Source organism: Solanum dulcamara, chromosome 5, assembly GCF_947179165.1.
Source record: "Solanum dulcamara chromosome 5, daSolDulc1.2, whole genome shotgun sequence".
Lineage (NCBI taxonomy): Eukaryota > Viridiplantae > Streptophyta > Magnoliopsida > Solanales > Solanaceae > Solanum > Solanum dulcamara.
In genome coordinates, this window is record NC_077241.1 from 3,400,088 (window position 1) to 3,415,680 (window position 15,593).

The 15,593-nt window shown below is 38.0% G+C and overlaps 1 protein-coding gene across 13 annotated transcripts; it reads left to right on the forward strand.

Moving 5' to 3' along the window:
• Positions 1 to 1,980: 1,980 nt before the first annotated feature.
• LOC129888806 (uncharacterized) lies at positions 1,981 to 14,693 on the forward strand. Of its 13 annotated transcripts, XR_008766719.1 has the most exons (7): positions 1,981 to 2,610; positions 3,447 to 3,591; positions 4,627 to 4,712; positions 5,243 to 6,688; positions 8,424 to 8,474; positions 9,510 to 9,595; positions 10,126 to 10,338. XR_008766719.1 is itself a non-coding variant. In XM_055963829.1 (6 exons), the coding sequence occupies exons 4-5, from the start codon at positions 5,494 to 5,496 to the stop codon at positions 8,444 to 8,446; spliced, it is 1,218 nt and encodes a 405-aa protein (XP_055819804.1). In that variant the 5' UTR covers positions 1,981 to 2,610; positions 3,447 to 3,591; positions 4,627 to 4,712; positions 5,243 to 5,493; the 3' UTR covers positions 8,447 to 8,474; positions 10,126 to 10,338. The 13 variants fall into 13 exon arrangements, 10 of the variants coding, with proteins under 10 accessions (XP_055819804.1, XP_055819803.1, XP_055819795.1 ...); XR_008766718.1 differs by lacking the exon at positions 8,424 to 8,474; XM_055963829.1 differs by lacking the exon at positions 9,510 to 9,595.
• The last annotated feature ends 900 nt before the right edge of the window (positions 14,694 to 15,593 follow it).

Consider the following 15,593-nt stretch of genomic DNA (forward strand, 5'->3'; position numbering starts at 1 on the left):
CTCTTTTTCATATTATTTTTAACTTTTCTGCTCAGTCGGCCTATGATGCCTACTGGTTACCTGTTGTCTTGGTACTCATACTACACTCTGCATCTACTTTCGTGATGTAAGATCAAGCACCAGCTACCGTCACAAATAGATCGAGTCTGTTGCAGTCAGATTCGGAGACTAGAGTGAGCACTTGGCATTTCTGGATCACTCATGTCTCCTTTAGTATGTATGGCCCATCTTTTGCCTTTTGAGACTAGCCAGTTATTGTATATATATGTTCGGTCCACTTTCGGGACTTGTACTCGTCTTTTATTTTATAGCAACTCTGTACTTGTGACTTTCAGGTTCTGGGAGGGATCTTTAGTTGTTTATATCATGTTTTGGTTTACTTTCGCTTAATCTTTCTACTTATCTTTATAATTTGCCAATCTTGTTTAGTTTCTGCCCTCAAACCCATTACTTAAAGTTCCGGGTTGACGGGTTGGCTTACCTATTGGTGGGTTATAGTAGGTGCCATCATGACCTAAGGAATTGGATCGTGACAGTCGGTTCCTACATGGTGATATAATGTAGAAAAAAGTATGCGTTAGTACTTTGAATGTACTAAGTATGTGAGTATGCTATGTAATGAAGAACATAAGAGAGACATGAGTAAGCAATATGCATAAGTGAATGCATGAATTAGACATCATCATATGAAACACTAAAATATTCATTTTGTGGAAAAGTGACCATAACCGACATTTAAGACCATGCGAGCTATTACATGGAATCCAACATAAGCTCCTACGTTAGCACGGGGAGACTACTTGTCGGGTAGAACTCCATTAGGTTACATTCAATTATTTAATATTTGGTGGCTACAAAGGCCTAGCCGACAAGGGCTCCTATGGTGGCACATAGTTAATGCAACATGAGACTTTACTTCAGGACCCCTTAGGTCGAGTCCCATCTACATGATACATTCGGTGCTAGGTCAAATCCCACGGAATAACGTTTGAACATAAATATAGCAACTTTAACATTTAAAACGTCAATCAGTGGAATAGCTCATTAAAACCTTTGATTTGTAATATCATCATGGCTGTCATGCCTTATTTACCATTCTACTAATAAACCTTTATTTATAAGAAAATTAGGTCTACAATTAGTGATGGTATGCCGGGTACCATGCTAATCGGACCTTTCTTTTTGGAAAAATATTCAAAAGCATTGACTGCCAATAGGGATGTCATACATGTCATATCATAGCCTTAAACATTTCATTTGATTCAATGTGAGAATTGTCCTTTCACATTGAAACCTTACTTTGGCTAAGAAACTATTTCATCAATCAATCATTTCATAAAGACTCCCCTTCATAAACATTTACTTCATAACATTCATTGGAGTCAAACTTCATTTCAACTTTACTTTACCATAGGAAACTAGGTGGGTTCAAAGCAATCAACTTTCAAATCATTTAAATCAACTCTAACATGCATGAGAATGAAAGAATTTATCATTCAAACATCTTAAAACTAACCCACCAATATAATTCGAAACTACTTTCAAGCCTTCATAGAAGGACCTTGATAAATCATTTATTTCATGTAAATAAGAATCACCATAAGTCAACATAGACAAATAAACTTCAAATATTCAAGAATCTATACATTTGAAATCGTAGTATGAAAATCCATAAAAACTTATCACTTGAAATTGAGAGTCAATATACATATATATCAATAGGAGTAAATAAACTTAAAATATACCATAATCTATGCATTTGGAACCATCATGTAAAACCCGGAGGATTTCATTATTTTGAATTGAAATACAAAGTTGAGAAAAACATTTGGACCCCATGGGTGGAAGAACTCATGGATGAAAACCCACATACCTTAGAGTGAAACTTTAAGAAAACTTGATTCTTGGTATTCAATGAGGAGCCTTGAATCCTTTGAGTTTGATAGAAAAATTGGAGGGGATGATGTTATGACCCGTATTTTTCACATTAGGACAATTTGGGGATAATGGTAATAAGTCAAGGGCAAGGCTATGGTTGACCTTGTTGGATACAAAATTCTTATGACTAAATTGAAATGTGGAAATATTGGAAATTTATTAAGGGTAAAAATTGAAATTTCTCATGTGGAAATACCATAAAAGATTAAGGACAAAATTGGAATTACTCATGTGGAAATACCATAAAAGGTTAGGGGTAAAATTGGAATTTCACATGTGGAAATACCATAAAAGGTTAGGGATAAAATTGGAATTTCACATGTGGAAATACTATAAAAGGTTAAGGGCAAAGGTGGAATTTCAACTTGGAAATATTAGGAAAGGTGAGGGGCAAAATGGAAATTTCACATGGGAGCCTTAGTCATAAAATCCTAGAATTCTCTACACAATTTGAGAAAGAAGAAGAGCAAAGGAAAGAAGAGAAATCAAGAGAGAAAATCGGACAAGAAGACCAAAAAATTACCCCTTCAAATTTCATCCCAAAAATTATAATTTTCTAGTATTCCTACTAAGTCAAGGGTGCTCTACAACATGGTGTAGTTTTTTTGGAAGATAGGAGGCTTGTTTGGTTGATTTGAAGCTTTGGTAAAGTGAAGAAGTTGGAAGGAAAAGGTAAGAATTAATCCAATTTCTTTGTGTTATGAAGTTTGTTTATATTGTAGTAAGTAGAGATGTGTAGAATCCATGGAAATATGGAAGTTATATGGTTGGATTTGGACATATGAATAAGTTATGTGTATGTAAGATTGTTGGCAAGAAGACTTGAATTTTTGTGTAGTATTTTTGGTGTAGTATTTGAATAGTAGTATGATAAATATTTGATGTTGAAAATGGAAGTTGGATGAAATTAATTGAAGTTGGAAATATGGGTTAGGTGATGAAATGGAAAAAAAATAAGTTTGTATAATTTGTTAGTTGTTGTTATGATTTTTGGGATATAAATAAAGTTTATATGGTGTAAGTTGGTATTAAAATGGTTTGTACGAATTATGTAATTTTAGTATGATATTATAAGAATATGGAGGTAAGTTATTAAAAGTATGGATTCTTGTTGTTGATTATGAAGTTGAAAGAAGGAAATGAATTTGATTATGAAGTTGAAAGAAGGAAATGAATTTGATTATGAAGTTGAAAGAAGAAAATGAATTGTAATAGTTTTGTTGCATTTATGGAATTTTTGGGTGAAATATGGAATTGATGAATATTGAATAGTTTACTTGGAATATTTTTCACCTATGTTGGAATGAGTTGAAATTAATTATGAACATGAAATATTCATATTTATTTGGAAATGCAAAGTTTGGTTGAAAGTTGTTACACTAATTGGAAAATTACATCAATTTATGTTATGGTGTGTTTAAGTTGATTATTGATGGAATTGGTGTTGATGTTGGCTTGGTTGTTGATATTGTGGCCGAGTTGTAATCTCGGGGTTGTCATATATATAGGGGAGATGCTGCCGAAATTTTTGTAGACAAGTATTGGAAAAATTGAGTTCTTAAAGTCTTATGAATAGTAATTGGTAAATGTGACCAATTGTAGATTTTGGAGGAAACGGGAATTGAATTTGGACAACCGTAAAACGTCAAAAAGGTATGTAAAGTTTTACATTTTCTTCTCTTGGCATGTCCTAGATGTAATAGGAGTGAATACGAACCTCGGGGATCAATCTACTCTTCGAAATCGACGCTCGAAAATTTCCCTTTTCTATTCAATAGAATTGAATTAGGTAATTATGAATAATTTTAAAAAAATTGTCTAAACTTCTAGATTTTGCACAAATGAATTTTGAATACCTTGAAACTCTTCTAAATAATATTATGAAGTCTAACGCACGTGATTTGTATGTGCCACCTCATTTGACCGAGGTGGGCCCCACTATTCCGAATTTTTCGTTGTTATTCCGTTTGGATTATGTTAGGGAAAATTTGAAAGAAACTTTTTGCTATGCTTCCTAATATTATATAAATAATTACTCCGTTAAATTTCCATAATATATTTGGAAGTATTTGTACTATTATTATTATTCAAGTTTCCTTTTATGATTTGTTATCGAAATTATGCCATCGAGTCTGTATAAATATTTTGTAATTTAAATTGCATTTAGTTTCTCACTACTCTATTCGTGCATACTGTAACCATTCTTTCACTGAGCCTGGGCCAGGATATGTTTTCGTGCGTATTTCTCTGCATTATTCGCCGTGTCCCGACGTGAGGGGGCAGGTATGACATGTACATGGGGTGGTAAATGTTATGCCACGGAATTATGCTGTGCCATGTACATATATGTTTGTGATATGATATGATTTGATATGGCCATCTGATATGATATGATTTGTTACGGAGATATTCCCTACTCTGATGTTATGATGTGTTGTGGCGCCAATGACAGGAGGGCGACCACGTTTTGTTCACCGAGTCCCATAAAATGGGGCCGGATACGGCATATGTATTTGCATATATGATTTGGGATTATGAAAAGTATTTTGAAATTCTGAACATTTATTTTATTTTCTGCACATACTATTCAGATTATGATTTTATTTATTACAATTCATACTTTACATATTCGGTACATTTTTCGTATTGACCCCCTTTCTTCGGGGGGGCTGCGTTACATGCCCGCAGGTACCGAAGTTCGATTTGCTGATCCACCTGTTTAGGATATTTGCAGCTTCGTTGACAGTGCTCCCTTGTTCGGAGCTTGTATTTTGGTACTGACTTTATCTCTGTATATTTGGATATGTTGGTCAGGGGTACGACGGGGCCTTGTCCCGTCATATGACTATGCTATCATCTGTAGAGGTCTGTAGACAGAGTTATGTTGTGGGTTTTGTATATATGGTTTGGATTTTTGTGTGTTTTGTGACAACCTTTCAACTCTCGTGCGTATATCTACTTTTATGATATATTTAGCAATTTCTACTAATCACTACATTGGTTTATTCAAAAAAAAATAGACTAATTTGGGATAAGGGTACGTTTGGGTGCTCAAAATTGGGCACTAGTCACGGCCCACGGGGTTGGGTCGTGACAAAAGTGGTATCAGAGCGGTTGGGTCCTCGGAATGTCTACAGACCGTGTCTAGTAGAGTCTTGTTTATCGGTGTGTTGTGCACCACATCTATAAGCAGGAGGCTACAGGACATTTAGGATATTACTTTTTCTTCTTGTCTTAGATCGTGCGATAGAGCTATATTATTAGGATGATTCTTTCCTAACGAAATGATTGTCATTATTTTCAGTAATGCCTCCGAGGAAAACGACGGCTAACCAAAAGGGAAAATCAGTAGCACCCGGTGAGATTGGTCGGGCGCACAGAGTTACCAGGGCCCGATCGATGCCTGAGAGGGAGACTGTGCCCCCGACAGCCAGCTCTGCTACACCGCCAGAAATTATGGCGGCCCCAGGTGAAAATCAGAGGGCGGATTCACCTGTTTTCGGAGCCCCAGCACCCGAGCCTCTAGCTCCATAGCCAAGAGCTGAGGAAAGGGCTATGCAGGATGCGGTCCAGCTGTTGACTAGGTTAGTGGCAGGCCAGGAACACAGACGCGGTTTGGGCGGAGATCAGGTACAGAGGCCTGATAGTTCGAGGGCTCGTGAGTTTCTGACTTGTAACCCTCCAGAGTTCTTCGGGACAAAGCCCGAAGAGGACCCCCAGGAGTTCATTAGGGAGATGCAGCGCACTTTGCGTCTGATTAAAGCTTCCACGACAGAGTCAGTTGAGTTGGCTTCGTATAGACTGCATGAGGTAGCTGCTAACTGGTATGAGTCCTGGGAGTTGTCCAGGGGTAGACTAGCTTCTCCAGCTATATGGGATGAGTTTACGGAGGCGTTTATTAGTCATTTCCTTCCTCCTGAGATGCGGAGAGCCAGAGTGGACAGATTTTTACAATTGAAGCAGCGAGGACGCAGTATTCGTGAGTATAGTCTGGAGTTTGACTCATTGGCCCGACACGCACATGTATTGGTAGCTGACATGACTGACAGGATGCACAGATATGTGATGGGCCTAGATCGGTACTTGGTGGATAGTTGTTTGGTGATGGCTGCTCAGCCAGGAATGGACATCGCCCGTATTCAGGCATATGCTCAGGGCATGGAGGAAAGACATAGAGGACACCAGTCTGACCGATACTTTAGCGGGAGTCAACCCAAGAAGGCCAGATCAACCGGGTATTCTGGAGAGCTCCGGGGCAGACCATACCAGCAACAGAGTAGTGGACAGTCCACCCAACCAACATGGAGTATGCCTCCACAGTCCGTAGACCGGAGGTCAGGTGGCACAGGATATTCTGCAGTAGGTTCGAGTTTCAAGGTTTCCAGTTCGCAGCTAGACAGAGGATCTGGTCAGACGAGGCCACCTAGGCCTCAGTGTTCTTATTGTGGCAAATACCATCTAGGGGAGTGCTATCGTGCTACAGGGGCTTGTTTTTCTTGTGGAAGTCAAAGCCATATGATGAGAGATTGTCCGTATAAAGGTGGGTTAGCCAACACAGAACGGCCTACCGGATCAGTTGCTGGGTCATCATCCTCTTCGGTAGCTATGCGCCCCACGGGGCAGGGTATATCTACACCAGCAGGCCGCGGTAGAGGCCGTGGCGGAGTCTCTAGTTCTAGCGGTCCTTCGAATCGCCTTTATTCTTTGGCCACCCGGCAGGATCAGGAGGCGTCTCCAGACGGGATCACAGGTAACCTAATTTCCTTATTTACCTATGTTGGTTAATCAATAAACTATGTGCAGTAGCAGGAAAAAAAAAAAAGAAGGGAAACTCCGCCCTAAGATATTCATAAAACCCCTATAGGATCAGTTTAACATTCGGGGACGAATGTTCTAAAGGGGGGAAGAATGTTATGACCCGTATTTTTCACATTAGGACAATTTGGGGATAATGGTAATAAGTCAAGGGCAAGGCTATGGTTGACCTTGTTGGATACAAAATTCTTATGACTAAATTGAAATGTGGAAATATTGGAAATTTATTAAGGGTAAAAATTGAAATTTCTCATGTGGAAATACCATAAAAGATTAAGGACAAAATTGGAATTACTCATGTGGAAATACCATAAAAGGTTAGGGGTAAAATTGGAATTTCACATGTGGAAATACCATAAAAGGTTAGGGATAAAATTGGAATTTCACATGTGGAAATACTATAAAAGGTTAAGGGCAAAGGTGGAATTTCAACTTGGAAATATTAGGAAAGGTGAGGGGCAAAATGGAAATTTCACATGGGAGCCTTAGTCATAAAATCCTAGAATTCTCTACACAATTTGAGAAAGAAGAAGAGCAAAGGAAAGAAGAGAAATCAAGAGAGAAAATCGGACAAGAAGACCAAAAAATTACCCCTTCAAATTTCATCCCAAAAATTATAATTTTCTAGTATTCCTACTAAGTCAAGGGTGCTCTACAACATGGTGTAGTTTTTTTGGAAGATAGGAGGCTTGTTTGGTTGATTTGAAGCTTTGGTAAAGTGAAGAAGTTGGAAGGAAAAGGTAAGAATTAATCCAATTTCTTTGTGTTATGAAGTTTGTTTATGTTGTAGTAAGTAGAGATGTGTAGAATCCATGGAAATATGGAAGTTATATGGTTGGATTTGGACATATGAATAAGTTATGTGTATGTAAGATTGTTGGCAAGAAGACTTGAATTTTTGTGTAGTATTTTTGGTGTAGTATTTGAATAGTAGTATGATAAATATTTGATGTTGAAAATGGAAGTTGGATGAAATTAATTGAAGTTGGAAATATGGGTTAGGTGATGAAATGGAAAAAAAATAAGTTTGTATAATTTGTTAGTTGTTGTTATGATTTTTGGGATATAAATAAAGTTTATATGGTGTAAGTTGGTATTAAAATGGTTTGTACGAATTATGTAATTTTAGTATGATATTATAAGAATATGGAGGTAAGTTATTAAAAGTATGGATTCTTGTTGTTGATTATGAAGTTGAAAGAAGGAAATGAATTTGATTATGAAGTTGAAAGAAGGAAATGAATTTGATTATGAAGTTGAAAGAAGAAAATGAATTGTAATAGTTTTGTTGCATTTATGGAATTTTTGGGTGAAATATGGAATTGATGAATATTGAATAGTTTACTTGGAATATTTTTCACCTATGTTGGAATGAGTTGAAATTAATTATGAACATGAAATATTCATATTTATTTGGAAATGCAAAGTTTGGTTGAAAGTTGTTACACTAATTGGAAAATTACATCAATTTATGTTATGGTGTGTTTAAGTTGATTATTGATGGAATTGGTGTTGATGTTGGCTTGGTTGTTGATATTGTGGCCGAGTTGTAATCTCGGGGTTGTCATATATATAGGGGAGATGCTGCCGAAATTTTTGTAGACAAGTATTGGAAAAATTGAGTTCTTAAAGTCTTATGAATAGTAATTGGTAAATGTGACCAATTGTAGATTTTGGAGGAAACGGGAATTGAATTTGGACAACCGTAAAACGTCAAAAAGGTATGTAAAGTTTTACATTTTCTTCTCTTGGCATGTCCTAGATGTAATAGGAGTGAATACGAACCTCGGGGATCAATCTACTCTTCGAAATCGACGCTCGAAAATTTCCCTTTTCTATTCAATAGAATTGAATTAGGTAATTATGAATAATTTTAAAAAAATTGTCTAAACTTCTAGATTTTGCACAAATGAATTTTGAATACCTTGAAACTCTTCTAAATAATATTATGAAGTCTAACGCACGTGATTTGTATGTGCCACCTCATTTGACCGAGGTGGGCCCCACTATTCCGAATTTTTCGTTGTTATTCCGTTTGGATTATGTTAGGGAAAATTTGAAAGAAACTTTTTGCTATGCTTCCTAATATTATATAAATAATTACTCCGTTAAATTTCCATAATATATTTGGAAGTATTTGTACTATTATTATTATTCAAGTTTCCTTTTATGATTTGTTATCGAAATTATGCCATCGAGTCTGTATAAATATTTTGTAATTTAAATTGCATTTAGTTTCTCACTACTCTATTCGTGCATACTGTAACCATTCTTTCACTGAGCCTGGGCCAGGATATGTTTTCGTGCGTATTTCTCTGCATTATTCGCCGTGTCCCGACGTGAGGGGGCAGGTATGACATGTACATGGGGTGGTAAATGTTATGCCACGGAATTATGCTGTGCCATGTACATATATGTTTGTGATATGATATGATTTGATATGGCCATCTGATATGATATGATTTGTTACGGAGATATTCCCTACTCTGATGTTATGATGTGTTGTGGCGCCAATGACAGGAGGGCGACCACGTTTTGTTCACCGAGTCCCATAAAATGGGGCCGGATACGGCATATGTATTTGCATATATGATTTGGGATTATGAAAAGTATTTTGAAATTCTGAACATTTATTTTATTTTCTGCACATACTATTCAGATTATGATTTTATTTATTACAATTCATACTTTACATATTCGGTACATTTTTCGTATTGACCCCCTTTCTTCGGGGGGGCTGCGTTACATGCCCGCAGGTACCGAAGTTCGATTTGCTGATCCACCTGTTTAGGATATTTGCAGCTTCGTTGACAGTGCTCCCTTGTTCGGAGCTTGTATTTTGGTACTGACTTTATCTCTGTATATTTGGATATGTTGGTCAGGGGTACGACGGGGCCTTGTCCCGTCATATGACTATGCTATCATCTGTAGAGGTCTGTAGACAGAGTTATGTTGTGGGTTTTGTATATATGGTTTGGATTTTTGTGTGTTTTGTGACAACCTTTCAACTCTCGTGCGTATATCTACTTTTATGATATATTTAGCAATTTCTACTAATCACTACATTGGTTTATTCAAAAAAAAATAGACTAATTTGGGATAAGGGTACGTTTGGGTGCTCAAAATTGGGCACTAGTCACGGCCCACGGGGTTGGGTCGTGACAAAAGTGGTATCAGAGCGGTTGGGTCCTCGGAATGTCTACAGACCGTGTCTAGTAGAGTCTTGTTTATCGGTGTGTTGTGCACCACATCTATAAGCAGGAGGCTACAGGACATTTAGGATATTACTTTTTCTTCTTGTCTTAGATCGTGCGATAGAGCTATATTATTAGGATGATTCTTTCCTAACGAAATGATTGTCATTATTTTCAGTAATGCCTCCGAGGAAAACGACGGCTAACCAAAAGGGAAAATCAGTAGCACCCGGTGAGATTGGTCGGGCGCACAGAGTTACCAGGGCCCGATCGATGCCTGAGAGGGAGACTGTGCCCCCGACAGCCAGCTCTGCTACACCGCCAGAAATTATGGCGGCCCCAGGTGAAAATCAGAGGGCGGATTCACCTGTTTTCGGAGCCCCAGCACCCGAGCCTCTAGCTCCATAGCCAAGAGCTGAGGAAAGGGCTATGCAGGATGCGGTCCAGCTGTTGACTAGGTTAGTGGCAGGCCAGGAACACAGACGCGGTTTGGGCGGAGATCAGGTACAGAGGCCTGATAGTTCGAGGGCTCGTGAGTTTCTGACTTGTAACCCTCCAGAGTTCTTCGGGACAAAGCCCGAAGAGGACCCCCAGGAGTTCATTAGGGAGATGCAGCGCACTTTGCGTCTGATTAAAGCTTCCACGACAGAGTCAGTTGAGTTGGCTTCGTATAGACTGCATGAGGTAGCTGCTAACTGGTATGAGTCCTGGGAGTTGTCCAGGGGTAGACTAGCTTCTCCAGCTATATGGGATGAGTTTACGGAGGCGTTTATTAGTCATTTCCTTCCTCCTGAGATGCGGAGAGCCAGAGTGGACAGATTTTTACAATTGAAGCAGCGAGGACGCAGTATTCGTGAGTATAGTCTGGAGTTTGACTCATTGGCCCGACACGCACATGTATTGGTAGCTGACATGACTGACAGGATGCACAGATATGTGATGGGCCTAGATCGGTACTTGGTGGATAGTTGTTTGGTGATGGCTGCTCAGCCAGGAATGGACATCGCCCGTATTCAGGCATATGCTCAGGGCATGGAGGAAAGACATAGAGGACACCAGTCTGACCGATACTTTAGCGGGAGTCAACCCAAGAAGGCCAGATCAACCGGGTATTCTGGAGAGCTCCGGGGCAGACCATACCAGCAACAGAGTAGTGGACAGTCCACCCAACCAACATGGAGTATGCCTCCACAGTCCGTAGACCGGAGGTCAGGTGGCACAGGATATTCTGCAGTAGGTTCGAGTTTCAAGGTTTCCAGTTCGCAGCTAGACAGAGGATCTGGTCAGACGAGGCCACCTAGGCCTCAGTGTTCTTATTGTGGCAAATACCATCTAGGGGAGTGCTATCGTGCTACAGGGGCTTGTTTTTCTTGTGGAAGTCAAAGCCATATGATGAGAGATTGTCCGTATAAAGGTGGGTTAGCCAACACAGAACGGCCTACCGGATCAGTTGCTGGGTCATCATCCTCTTCGGTAGCTATGCGCCCCACGGGGCAGGGTATATCTACACCAGCAGGCCGCGGTAGAGGCCGTGGCGGAGTCTCTAGTTCTAGCGGTCCTTCGAATCGCCTTTATTCTTTGGCCACCCGGCAGGATCAGGAGGCGTCTCCAGACGGGATCACAGGTAACCTAATTTCCTTATTTACCTATGTTGGTTAATCAATAAACTATGTGCAGTAGCAGGAAAAAAAAAAAAGAAGGGAAACTCCGCCCTAAGATATTCATAAAACCCCTATAGGATCAGTTTAACATTCGGGGACGAATGTTCTAAAGGGGGGAAGAATGTTATGACCCGTATTTTTCACATTAGGACAATTTGGGGATAATGGTAATAAGTCAAGGGCAAGGCTATGGTTGACCTTGTTGGATACAAAATTCTTATGACTAAATTGAAATGTGGAAATATTGGAAATTTATTAAGGGTAAAAATTGAAATTTCTCATGTGGAAATACCATAAAAGATTAAGGACAAAATTGGAATTACTCATGTGGAAATACCATAAAAGGTTAGGGGTAAAATTGGAATTTCACATGTGGAAATACCATAAAAGGTTAGGGATAAAATTGGAATTTCACATGTGGAAATACTATAAAAGGTTAAGGGCAAAGGTGGAATTTCAACTTGGAAATATTAGGAAAGGTGAGGGGCAAAATGGAAATTTCACATGGGAGCCTTAGTCATAAAATCCTAGAATTCTCTACACAATTTGAGAAAGAAGAAGAGCAAAGGAAAGAAGAGAAATCAAGAGAGAAAATCGGACAAGAAGACCAAAAAATTACCCCTTCAAATTTCATCCCAAAAATTATAATTTTCTAGTATTCCTACTAAGTCAAGGGTGCTCTACAACATGGTGTAGTTTTTTTGGAAGATAGGAGGCTTGTTTGGTTGATTTGAAGCTTTGGTAAAGTGAAGAAGTTGGAAGGAAAAGGTAAGAATTAATCCAATTTCTTTGTGTTATGAAGTTTGTTTATGTTGTAGTAAGTAGAGATGTGTAGAATCCATGGAAATATGGAAGTTATATGGTTGGATTTGGACATATGAATAAGTTATGTGTATGTAAGATTGTTGGCAAGAAGACTTGAATTTTTGTGTAGTATTTTTGGTGTAGTATTTGAATAGTAGTATGATAAATATTTGATGTTGAAAATGGAAGTTGGATGAAATTAATTGAAGTTGGAAATATGGGTTAGGTGATGAAATGGAAAAAAAATAAGTTTGTATAATTTGTTAGTTGTTGTTATGATTTTTGGGATATAAATAAAGTTTATATGGTGTAAGTTGGTATTAAAATGGTTTGTACGAATTATGTAATTTTAGTATGATATTATAAGAATATGGAGGTAAGTTATTAAAAGTATGGATTCTTGTTGTTGATTATGAAGTTGAAAGAAGGAAATGAATTTGATTATGAAGTTGAAAGAAGGAAATGAATTTGATTATGAAGTTGAAAGAAGAAAATGAATTGTAATAGTTTTGTTGCATTTATGGAATTTTTGGGTGAAATATGGAATTGATGAATATTGAATAGTTTACTTGGAATATTTTTCACCTATGTTGGAATGAGTTGAAATTAATTATGAACATGAAATATTCATATTTATTTGGAAATGCAAAGTTTGGTTGAAAGTTGTTACACTAATTGGAAAATTACATCAATTTATGTTATGGTGTGTTTAAGTTGATTATTGATGGAATTGGTGTTGATGTTGGCTTGGTTGTTGATATTGTGGCCGAGTTGTAATCTCGGGGTTGTCATATATATAGGGGAGATGCTGCCGAAATTTTTGTAGACAAGTATTGGAAAAATTGAGTTCTTAAAGTCCTATGAATAGTAATTGGTAAATGTGACCAATTGTAGATTTTGGAGGAAACGGGAATTGAATTTGGACAACCGTAAAACGTCAAAAAGGTATGTAAAGTTTTACATTTTCTTCTCTTGGCATGTCCTAGATGTAATAGGAGTGAATACGAACCTCGGGGATCAATCTACTCTTCGAAATCGACGCTCGAAAATTTCCCTTTTCTATTCAATAGAATTGAATTAGGTAATTATGAATAATTTTAAAAAAATTATCTAAACTTCTAGATTTTGCACAAATGAATTTTGAATACCTTGAAACTCTTCTAAATAATATTATGAAGTCTAACGCACGTGATTTGTATGTGCCACCTCATTTGACCGAGGTGGGCCCCACTATTCCGAATTTTTCGTTGTTATTCCGTTTGGATTATGTTAGGGAAAATTTGAAAGAAACTTTTTGCTATGCTTCCTAATATTATATAAATAATTACTCCGTTAAATTTCCATAATATATTTGGAAGTATTTGTACTATTATTATTATTCAAGTTTCCTTTTATGATTTGTTATCGAAATTATGCCATCGAGTCTGTATAAATATTTTGTAATTTAAATTGCATTTAGTTTCTCACTACTCTATTCGTGCATACTGTAACCATTCTTTCACTGAGCCTGGGCCAGGATATGTTTTCGTGCGTATTTCTCTGCATTATTCGCCGTGTCCCGACGTGAGGGGGCAGGTATGACATGTACATGGGGTGGTAAATGTTATGCCACGGAATTATGCTGTGCCATGTACATATATGTTTGTGATATGATATGATTTGATATGGCCATCTGATATGATATGATTTGTTACGGAGATATTCCCTACTCTGATGTTATGATGTGTTGTGGCGCCAATGACAGGAGGGCGACCACGTTTTGTTCACCGAGTCCCATAAAATGGGGCCGGATACGGCATATGTATTTGCATATATGATTTGGGATTATGAAAAGTATTTTGAAATTCTGAACATTTATTTTATTTTCTGCACATACTATTCAGATTATGATTTTATTTATTACAATTCATACTTTACATATTCGGTACATTTTTCGTATTGACCCCCTTTCTTCGGGGGGGCTGCGTTACATGCCCGCAGGTACCGAAGTTCGATTTGCTGATCCACCTGTTTAGGATATTTGCAGCTTCGTTGACAGTGCTCCCTTGTTCGGAGCTTGTATTTTGGTACTGACTTTATCTCTGTATATTTGGATATGTTGGTCAGGGGTACGACGGGGCCTTGTCCCGTCATATGACTATGCTATCATCTGTAGAGGTCTGTAGACAGAGTTATGTTGTGGGTTTTGTATATATGGTTTGGATTTTTGTGTGTTTTGTGACAACCTTTCAACTCTCGTGCGTATATCTACTTTTATGATATATTTAGCAATTTCTACTAATCACTACATTGGTTTATTCAAAAAAAAATAGACTAATTTGGGATAAGGGTACGTTTGGGTGCTCAAAATTGGGCACTAGTCACGGCCCACGGGGTTGGGTCGTGACAGATGATTTGAGAGAGAGGAGGATGAAGTTTAGGGTTTTGGGGAGGTGAAAGACTAAAAACAAAATGACCCAAAACGCGTCCAAGTTCGTATATATGTTATTAGGTAATTTTCTCAAGATGCCCCTACCAAAATATGAAAATTGGCAAACTCCGTGTCAGGTCCGCGATGCGGACGCGTATCTTTCTGGACAAAAACAATCTGGAAAACTGGCCAAGTCCGCGTCAGGTCCGCGTCGCGGACTTGTCACGGACCTCTCTATTCAACTAGGCATAACCTTTTACTCTGAACTCCAAAAATTGCAATATTGGTGGAGTTGTAAAGAAGACTAAAAGACCTTTAATTTGATAGATCATGGGCCAACCAATTTGTTATATTTTAAGAGATATGGTCATTTGAAGTTGACCCTACTACGTTCTCATACGAAAACTTAGTCGATGAGTTCGACCCCATACGCCTAAAAGAATGGTTCGAGTGTTGGCATAAAAAATTTTGAGATGTTACAGGCTTCTGATCATTTTTTTCTTGAAACCTTTACGAGACTCTTCGTAAGTGTTGAGGGGAGAAGTACATATAGCTTCGACATGATACACGATATATTTATAACATTTAGGGGTCACTCAAGGAAAACTAGGCGATTTTCTTATTTTTTGTGTGTGTTAGCCCATGAATATTTTGGTGGTATGACTTCTGGTCAATTTTTTTTTGGAGCCTTTATGGGACCCTCTGTTAATACCCGAGAAATCAATACGTATAGCCTAGTCACGATCCACTGCATATTTATTGCATTTAGGA